At 42.2% G+C, this 9,228-nt stretch overlaps 1 protein-coding gene across 1 annotated transcript in view; it reads left to right on the top strand.

The window, feature by feature from the left end:
• The window catches only part of arap3 (ArfGAP with RhoGAP domain, ankyrin repeat and PH domain 3), a 25,555-nt gene extending 16,692 nt beyond the window's left edge, over positions 1-8,863 (top strand). Inside the window, exons 23-36 of the mRNA XM_031878513.1 lie at positions 419-631; positions 1,267-1,372; positions 1,453-1,600; positions 2,640-2,708; positions 4,035-4,109; positions 4,191-4,308; positions 5,257-5,385; positions 5,729-5,865; positions 5,952-6,034; positions 6,357-6,392; positions 6,551-6,614; positions 6,786-6,923; positions 7,410-7,448; positions 7,750-8,863. Of these exons, the coding sequence (XP_031734373.1) occupies positions 419-631; positions 1,267-1,372; positions 1,453-1,600; positions 2,640-2,708; positions 4,035-4,109; positions 4,191-4,308; positions 5,257-5,385; positions 5,729-5,865; positions 5,952-6,034; positions 6,357-6,392; positions 6,551-6,614; positions 6,786-6,923; positions 7,410-7,448; positions 7,750-8,301 (1,907 nt within the window). The 3' untranslated portion in view covers positions 8,302-8,863. The remainder of the gene's footprint in view (positions 1-418; positions 632-1,266; positions 1,373-1,452; positions 1,601-2,639; positions 2,709-4,034; positions 4,110-4,190; positions 4,309-5,256; positions 5,386-5,728; positions 5,866-5,951; positions 6,035-6,356; positions 6,393-6,550; positions 6,615-6,785; positions 6,924-7,409; positions 7,449-7,749) is intronic.
• The last annotated feature ends 365 nt before the right edge of the window (positions 8,864-9,228 follow it).

Genomic DNA, 9,228 nt, shown 5'->3' with positions numbered 1-9,228 from the left:
TGAGGATAGATATCTTTATTATGACGCTCTGAGGATAGATATCTTTAATATGAAGCTCTGAGGCTGATCACCTGAGCTCTCCTTCTTCAAGTTGAGCTCCTGTAAATATCAATACCATTGGACCAATCCATTCGAATGAGGCTGTAACTCTAAACTTCTTGACTATCAGGTCCAGATCTTTTCTGGCCGGTCCAAAAGTACTTCTGGTTTCACAGTAAAGGTCTTCACATCCAAAAGCATTAATTGTGAAGTTCATACAGGAAGTAGCGTCGGTCTTTCTCTCTGTCTGCTCAGAAACACTGAATTTATTATAGAAACGTGAAAGAAACCCACTGTATTTAAAATGATGTGACTCCTGGTGGAGTCCTGGATCTGGTGCAGGTTCGGGTTTTAGTGATGGTCTGATCATGCTCCGCAGGTCTGGGCCACGAGGGGATCTACAGGAAGAACGGGGCCATGTCCAGAATCAAACTCCTGATGGAAGAGTTCCGTAAAGACGCCCGAAACGTCAAACTGCGGATCGGAGACCACTTCATCGAGGACGTGACGGACGTCCTGAAGAGGTTCTTCAGGGAGGTCGACAACCCCATCTTCATGGCCGACCTCCACCCGCTGTGGCAGGGGGCCGCCAGTGAGTCCACTTTACTTTAGACCAGGGTTCAGTCTGAGGGACTCACTACGGGACCAGAAGGTTTCAGGTGTTCTCCAGAGGTTTACTGTAAGGGGGCTCCTTTAAAGTTTCTCAAGGTCTTCTTCACCTCCTCATTGTTTAATAATCATAGTAAAATAATTATTCTTTTTTTATTTAAGATCGATTTAATTAAAAACGTTGTATTATCAGCAAAATATGCTTAAAGTATCAATAGTAAAAGTGCACAATGGCTCCTTTAAAGGTCTTATATTATTACAGATTATTATTTAATTCTGTTTTATCACTAACAAAGTTTGTAAATGTGAAGCCAGTTTTAGATGCTGTGTGTACTACTGAGTATATTAGTAGTGTAGTACTGCTTCATATCATAGGATTTATAGGTACAAAGTAACTTTGAATGTCAAATGCAGTAAAAAGCAGTACGTTTGTGAGATGCAGTGGAGTGAAAGTAGAAAGTACTAGTATGCCAAAGTTGTACTGACGTCTAGTTCTTGAGTAAATATAAACAGTATGAGCTGTATCGTACATTAAACCACACAGAAACTCAGGTTTACAAAGAGACATCAGAGGTTTTTAGACCTCAGGTTTAAAGTCGGTCCTGGTTCCGTCCTCAGAGATCCCTCAGAAGTCTCAGAGGTTGGACTGCTACAAAGAGATCATCCGGAGTCTTCCTCGAGTCAACAGGACCACGCTGGCTGCTCTCATCAGTCACCTGTACAGGTGAGCTCACACCCACACACCTGCAGCTCTAGAACCAGCAGGTCTCCTCATTAAATAACTGGGTCTGCTTCCTCCGCCAGAGTCCAGAAGTGTGCCGATCTGAACCAGATGTGCACCAAGAACCTGTCACTGCTGTTCGCTCCCAGTCTGTTCCAGACCGACGGGAAAGGAGCGCACGAGGTGAAGATCGTAGAGGATCTGATCGACAACTACCTGTGCGTCTTTGATGTGAGTACAACTGAGTCGACTACAGCTCTGAGTCCACTACAGCTCTGAGTCCACTACAACTCTGAGTCCACTCTGAGTCCGCTACAACTCTGAGTCCGCTACAACTCTGAGTCCGCTACAGCTTTGAGTCTGCTACAGCTCTGAGTGCACTACTACAACTCTAGGTCAGTGGTTCTCAACTGGTCTGGCTGCGGGACCCACCATCACCCCTTAATGACAAGCCGCGACCCAAATCGAGGAACATTTTCAACTTCTCAAATATCTTTAATGTAAAGATGGTACAGTTTGAACCTGAGCTGAAGATGTCCCCTGCAGTCGTAGTATAGGGGAGCTCTCTTGTGCAGAGACATTGTTCCTGTCTGTCCCCGTCCCACACATGTTTCACGTAAACGAGTAAAACTGCTTTGTTTGTGATGTCTGTAGATTCGTCCATTTGTAATGCAAAATGACCACTTGCCTAAATTCGAGCTGTGTCTGTTGTTTGATGTCATCCGACATGTCTTCAGTTCGTCTACTTATAGTGTCATTTGACAGAGGTATAGTTTTCAGTTTATCCGCTGCAGATTGATCCAACATGTCCATGTCCATGGCTGCAGGTAAGTGAGACACTTGTGTGATGTCCTCAGATCTTGAAGTCGTCTTTGAAAGTACTCAACAGGTTTATCTTTGAGAGAAGGTGTTTTGTTTCCAAATGCCGCTTCAGTTTTAACGGCTTCATTTCTTGTGCCAGAACCTCGCTGCACAAAACACACTGAGGTTTTTGCCACTTCAACTCTGAGTCCGCTACAACACTGAGTCCACTACGCCACTGAGTCCACTATAGCTATGAGTCCACTACAACTCTGAGTCCACTACAACTCTGAGTCCAATATAGCTATGAGTCCACTACAGCTATGAGTCCACTACAACACTGAGTCCACTACAACACTGAGTCCACTACAGCTCTGAGTCCACTACAGCTCTGAGTCCACTACAACTCTGAGTCCTCTTTATGACGTAGAAACTGAAGAAACCCAGTGAACCTCTGGTCCTGTTTCAGATCGATGAGGAGCATCAGACTCAGATCGAGCTTGAGATCAGCCTCATCACCACCTGGAAGGACACTCAGGTACTTCACTGCAGTCATGGTGTCAATATTAACAACTACACATAGTCAATAATAAAAACATCACTAAATAATTAGTGCTGGTCAACGATTAAAATATTTAATCGCGATTAATCGCATGGATTTTTTGCGATTAATCACGATTAATCTCATTGTTATGACAAAGTTCAATAATGAATTCAAAAGTAGTGTATTGCACACTTTTATTTTAAAAGTACTGCTATATGAACAAAAGTGCAATAACATTTGATTTACAAACACTTTAAACACATCAGGTGCTTTTTAACAGCAGTATTCCCTTTACACAGTAGTGATCATATTTCTTATATTATATCATTCTTATATCATATGTATATTTTCCCTTTAAGTCACGAGATGCAGCATGTTTTATACTTAATGTGAATATAATTCATACATTGTTGGCATCTTATTCTGAAAACCGGATGTTCGTCTGAAGAAACCGGATGTTGTCTCACGGTAATCTTTCCGCTAACTTTCTCCTTCGCTCGCTCCCGATCTGTGCCGTTTGATGCGTTTACCGTGAATTTCAGCATATACATGTAGGTGCACTAAGAGTGTCTGCTGACTTTACCGCAGCGATGTCCAGTAGTCTCCAGGCAGAGCAACAGCTGGTGCACGTTGTAACGCCGTGTATTCCGTGTACTCCCACACGCTGCATCAACATAGTCTGCTGAAGACTTCCTCCACGGACTTTCAAAATAAAAAAATGCGTTAACGCGCTATAAAATAATTGTCGGCGTCAATTAATGAATGCGTTAACGCGATAACGTGTTAACTTGCCCAGCACTATAAATAATAGATCATTTATTTTAAGGCATCAAATAAAATATTGATCCCCAGTTTCTGTGGACGGACTGCTTTCAGTTAATAGCTTTGATCGATTCTGGTCAGAAAATATCAGTAATTAACGTGTATTAAATGTAATACATCTATATTAATGATTTGTATTCAGTTTGTAAGAAAGAGTAGTAATAAGTTGATAATAAATCACTACTAAGCTAGTAATAAGTTAGCGATAAGTTGAAAATACGTTGACGAATAGTTAGTTATCAATTGATAATAATTTAGTGATAAGTTGATAATAAGTTAGTAATAAATTGATAATAATTTAGTGATAAGTTGATAATAAGTTAGTAATAAATTGATAATAAGTTAGTGATAAGTTAGTGATAAGTTAGTAATAAGTTGACAATAAGTTAAAGATATGTTAGTAATATGTTCATCACAAGTTATAGATATTAATAGTTTGATAATAAGTAGTCATTAAGCTGATGAGTAAGTGAGCTCTGATGAGGTCTCTGTGTGCAGCTGTCTCAGGCTGGTGATCTGATCATTGAGGTCTATCTGGAGTTGAAGATACCAGACTGCTGCATCACTCTCAAAGTAAGTGTGAATATTGATTATTAACTCATTATTAATAACATGGTACAGCAGGAGGTGTTGGCTGATTAATGTGACCTGCAGGTGTCTCCCACCATGTGTGCTGAGGAGCTGACCAATCAGGTTCTGTTCATGAGGAACGTCCCGGCCGGAGACAAAGATGTCTGGATGACATTTGAGGCCATTGAGGACGGACAGCTGGGTAAGACAGCAAGACATCTGTACACCTGTCTGTTTTTCTGACACACCTGAGGGGTTCACTATGAAGCCACATTAGTGGTTCAGAGAGGTGGCCCGGACCAGTCGACGTGTCTGAAGGCGTCTCAAAGCGTCTTTCACTAATCAACTCCTTTATACCGTCACTCTTTAGTTCATCTTAGAGTGCGACAGATTCTCTCATGTTTCCCTTCTAATCCACAAATCATTTGTCACTGGTTACTTTGTTTTGAGGGTTGTTGATTGCGTAAGCAGCTCAATGGGGGACAAAGCGGTTTGTCTCGTCATGTCCTCTTAGCAGGTCGGGTCTGTCTCTGTGTGATCTGGTTCAGCTCAGCCTGTTTACCTGAACAGGTGTTTCCTGTTATAGTTCACTGGAGAAAGGAGAGAGAGAGGAAGCTTTACTTTACTTTCCTCTTTAAAGTCCTCTGGAGACAAATCCTTTATCTGCACTTTGTTTATATTTCACCTTATCACCACTGATTTCTCACCACTGAGGTAGTTTAGACTCCTGCAGGTGAGTTCAGGGAGCCTGGGACATTCTACCTGACAGGTGATGATGATGTTGTTGATGATGATGATGATGATGTTGATGGTGATGATGGTGATGATGATGTTGATGGTGATGATGGTGATGATGATGATGTTGTTGTTGTTGTTGTTGATGGTGATGATGATGTTGATGATGATGATGTTGTTGTTGATGGTGATGATGATGTTGATGATGATGATGTTGTTGTTGATGGTGATGATGATGTTGATGATGATGATGTTGTTGTTGTTGATGGTGATGATGATGGTGATGATGATGTTGTTGTTGTTGGTGATGATGATGTTGATGATGATGATGGTGATGATGATGTTGTTGTTGGTGATGATGATGTTGATGTTGATGATGATGATGATGATGATGATGTTGTTGTTGTTGTGTCAGAGCATCCGTTACACCCCAAAGAGAGAGTCCTGGAACAGGCTCTGCAGTGGTGCAAGATGGCCGACCCGAGCTCCGCCTACCTGGTGGTGAAGCGAGTTCCTAAAGGGGACGGACTCACTATCCTCACCTGTACGTCGCACACACTACACACTATACGACACACAACACACCATACTACACACTATACTACACATTATACTACACACTATACACTATACTACACTCTATACAACACACCATACTACACACACACGCATAGTGTGTAGAAATGGTGTGTAGTATAATGTGTAGTATAATGTGTAGTATGGTGTGTAGTATAGTTACACAGAGCTGAAAGTGGAATATATGATGAATATCATCCATCAATAATTATTAACTTCAGGCTACAAAGTTCTAATCTGTCAGGTGTGAGACTGAATCAATCACATCTGTCTCTCTCTGTCTCCCTGTCTGTCCCCGTCTTTGTGTACAGCCTATAAGAGTGAGATCATGAAGATCGGTCTCCTGAGGTGTCGTGAAGAACCTCCAAAGCTCCTTCAGGGCAACAAGTTCCAGGAGAGGACGTTCCAGATCATAAACCACAAGCTGCTGCTGCTCAAGGACAAGAAGGTAACGCTCTGAGAGACATGTCTCTCTGTGTCCACCAGTAGACACTCCATATCCCCGTCCCCTCACTGGTCTGTGTCCTTGTTCAGAGCATCAAACCAGAGAAGGAGTGGTCTCTGAAGTCCATGAAGATCTACATTGGCATCCGCAGGAAACTAAAGGCTCCGACCAGGTAATGTGAGGACACTCAGAGACAATGCGAGGCACTCAGAGACACTCAGAGACAATGAGAGGCACTCAGAGACAATGAGAGACAATGAGAGACAATAAGAGACACTCGGAGACAATAAGAGACACTCAGAGACAATGAGAGACAATGAGAGACACTCAGAGTCTGACGTTTTATTATTAAGGTGACTTTGTCATTTTAAAATGTTAGAACATTGTTGTTTTTCAGTGTGTGTGTGTGTGTGTGTAGAGTTCACATTGATCAGACAACACGTGTTTCTTAATGAATGAGGACAGGCTATTCTATTCTTTTCTATTATCTGCAGGTGGGGATTCACAGTGATGTCACATAAACACCAGCTGTAAGTATCATTGATTAACCCTGTGATGTCACAGCTGTATTATTGATTAACCCTGTGATGTCACAGCTGTATCATCGATCACATGACAGGAAATGTATCCCCTTTATAGTTTCATTTATGGATCATATCCTGAGATCAATAACGTTTCTGTCTCTCAGGTTTCTGAGCTGCAGCTGTGAGGCCGAACTGTGGGACTGGATCACCAGCTTCCTCAAGGCTCAGGTCAGATTAACCCTAAACCTGCTGATCCAGGATCAGGTTTATATCTCAGGTCAGATTAAATCTAATCTTTCTGATCCAGCATCAGACCTGAGATCAGTCTGTCTTCTAGAGGACTGAAGCGGTCCCTAATCTAAAGGTCTCATCGAGTCTCTGTTTGATCTTGCTTTCCAGAACGAGGACCCGGGTCCTCCGGTCCTGAGGCGTCATTCGTCCTCAGACATCTCCAAGCAGAAGTTTGGCACGATGCCGCTCGTCCCGATCAGAGGAGATGAGAGCAACAGCAGCATGCTGTCGGCCAATCAGACGCTGGTCAGGAAACAAGCTTTAATCATTCATTAAGTTGTTATAAACAGAGCAGGTAGTAATAACTTTAATCGTTCATTAAGTTGTTATAAACAGAGCAGGTAGTAATAACTTTAATCGTTCATTATGTTGTTATAAACAGAGCAGGTAGTAATAACTTTAATCGTTCATTAACTTGTTATAAACAGAGCAGGTAGTAATAACTTTAATCGTTCATTAACTTGTTATAAACAGAGCAGGTAGTAATAACTTTAATCGTTCATAAAGTTGTTATAAACAGAGCAGGTAGATAGTTTCTACTCATTTATTCTTCCTGTTTCTGACTGAATTAGTTTTCAATGTTTGTGTTTTTCATCTTGATGATGAATAAATCTAAAGTTGTTCTTTTAAGTATTAAAATACTTTTTTACAGAAAGTAACTTTTTATCTGTTTGAAGCAAAATGAAAAGATTATTTTCTTCAATAATTCATTTTATATATTTTTCTCTGCAGAGAAAGTTACACGACAGAAGGACTCTCTCCATGTACTTTGTGAGTATTTGATACTTTATTTTGTACTTTGTGAGTATTTGATACTTTATTTTGTACTTTCTTAGTATTTGATACTTTATTTTGTACTTTGTGAGTATTTGTACTTATATTTTGTACTTTGTGAGTACTTTCTTGTGGAGGTGAATGACTTGATGCCTTATTGATCATATATATATACAGTATATATGATTTATATATCGTATATAGATATCTATATATACTGTATATATATAGATCAACATATATAATGTATATATATTGATCTATATACATATACACTGATATCTGTGTTGACCTCCAGCCCATGAAGGTGCAGCAGGACTCGTTGGAGGAGGAGCGCTCCGAGTCTCCTGATCTCCCCGAGCCGCTCTACGAGGAGGTCGGAGACTTTGGTCTTCAGGTCCTCAAGTCTCTGGAGACCAGCTTCCTGTCCAGCAGCGCCGCCGAGACCCAGGAGGTCCTGGACCGCCTGCCTCTCAGACCGGTTCCTTTGGAAACCGGACACTCGGACCAGGTGGTCATCCACCACCCAGCTCGGACCGCCGAGGAAACTCTGGAGCTGAGCGGAGGTGGAGGAGGAGATGGAGGAGGTGGAAGAGATGGAGGAGGAGGAGATGAAGGAGGTGGAGGAGATGGAGGAGATGGAGGAGGAGGAGCAGACCTGAATGCCTCCCAGCAGCCTGCAGCTAGGAGGAGGAGGAGGAGGAGGAGGAAGGAGCAGTTTCAGGGAGTCTGTACTCCATCACAGGAGCTACTTCTGCAGGAGCTGTCTTCTGCTTTCACCAGGAAGGAGGAGGAGGTGGAGGAAGAGGAGAAGGAGGAGGAAGAGGAGGAGCAGCCGTATGATGTCTGAGAGAAAAGAGGACTTAATTACAGCTAAATGTGTGAAGGTTTCTCCAGAGTCAGGTGGAAAGCTTTGACTCAGAGCTCCTCTCAGCTCCTAAAAAACAGGAGGACATTCACAATAAGGAGACAGAACCCTCCAACATCTTATTAATACCCTCGCATTAATTCCCCATCATCTGCTGATCCCGATCATCTGCTGATCCCCATCATCTGCTGATCCCCATCATCTGCTGATCCCCATCATCTGCTGATCCCCATCATCTGCTGATCCCCATCATCTGCTCTACCACAGAAATGTATCAGGAGTTTGATTGAACATATTAATGATAATATTTGGGACAGGATTCATTTGAAGGAAGACTGCTGGTTTTTAGAGGACCAGGATTCAGGAGAACTCTGAGGGAGTTTAACCTCCACTGTGATTGGCTGAGAGGTCACCTGACCTGAGTGACATCACTGTTGGTTTGTGGCTAAAAGACTGAAGTGAAGAAGACTGAATATTATATTATATATTATATTTAGTGCTGGGCAAATTAACGCGTTATTATCGCGTTAACGCATTCATTAATTAACGCCAACAATTATTTTATAGCGCGTTAATGCATTTTTTTATTTTGAAGGTGCGTTGCTCACTGGCAGCGGTGGAGGAAGTCTTCAGACTACGTTGATGCAGCGTGTGGGAGAAGTAGAGATAAACTAAAGCAAGACAAGCTAACAGATGCTACAGAGAAGTGGAGACAAACTGCAGGTTAGTGTTGTGGAAGATGTCGGTCTGAGGAACGTTCTCAAGGTGCGTTCGCGTCACGTTTGGTGTGAACGCAGCTTTAGGATCTCAACGAATGACGTCACGTATGAGCCTCAAGGATGACCTAAGAAAGTTAGCGGATATATTAACGTAAGTCAACATCCAGTTTCCTCAGACGAACATCCGGTT

The sequence above is a fragment of the Anarrhichthys ocellatus genome, unplaced genomic scaffold (assembly GCF_004355925.1).
Source record: "Anarrhichthys ocellatus isolate YVR2014 unplaced genomic scaffold, GSC_Weel_1.0 scaffold184, whole genome shotgun sequence".
Lineage (NCBI taxonomy): Eukaryota > Metazoa > Chordata > Actinopteri > Perciformes > Anarhichadidae > Anarrhichthys > Anarrhichthys ocellatus.
This window is presented reverse-complemented; position numbering and strand designations above follow the sequence as displayed.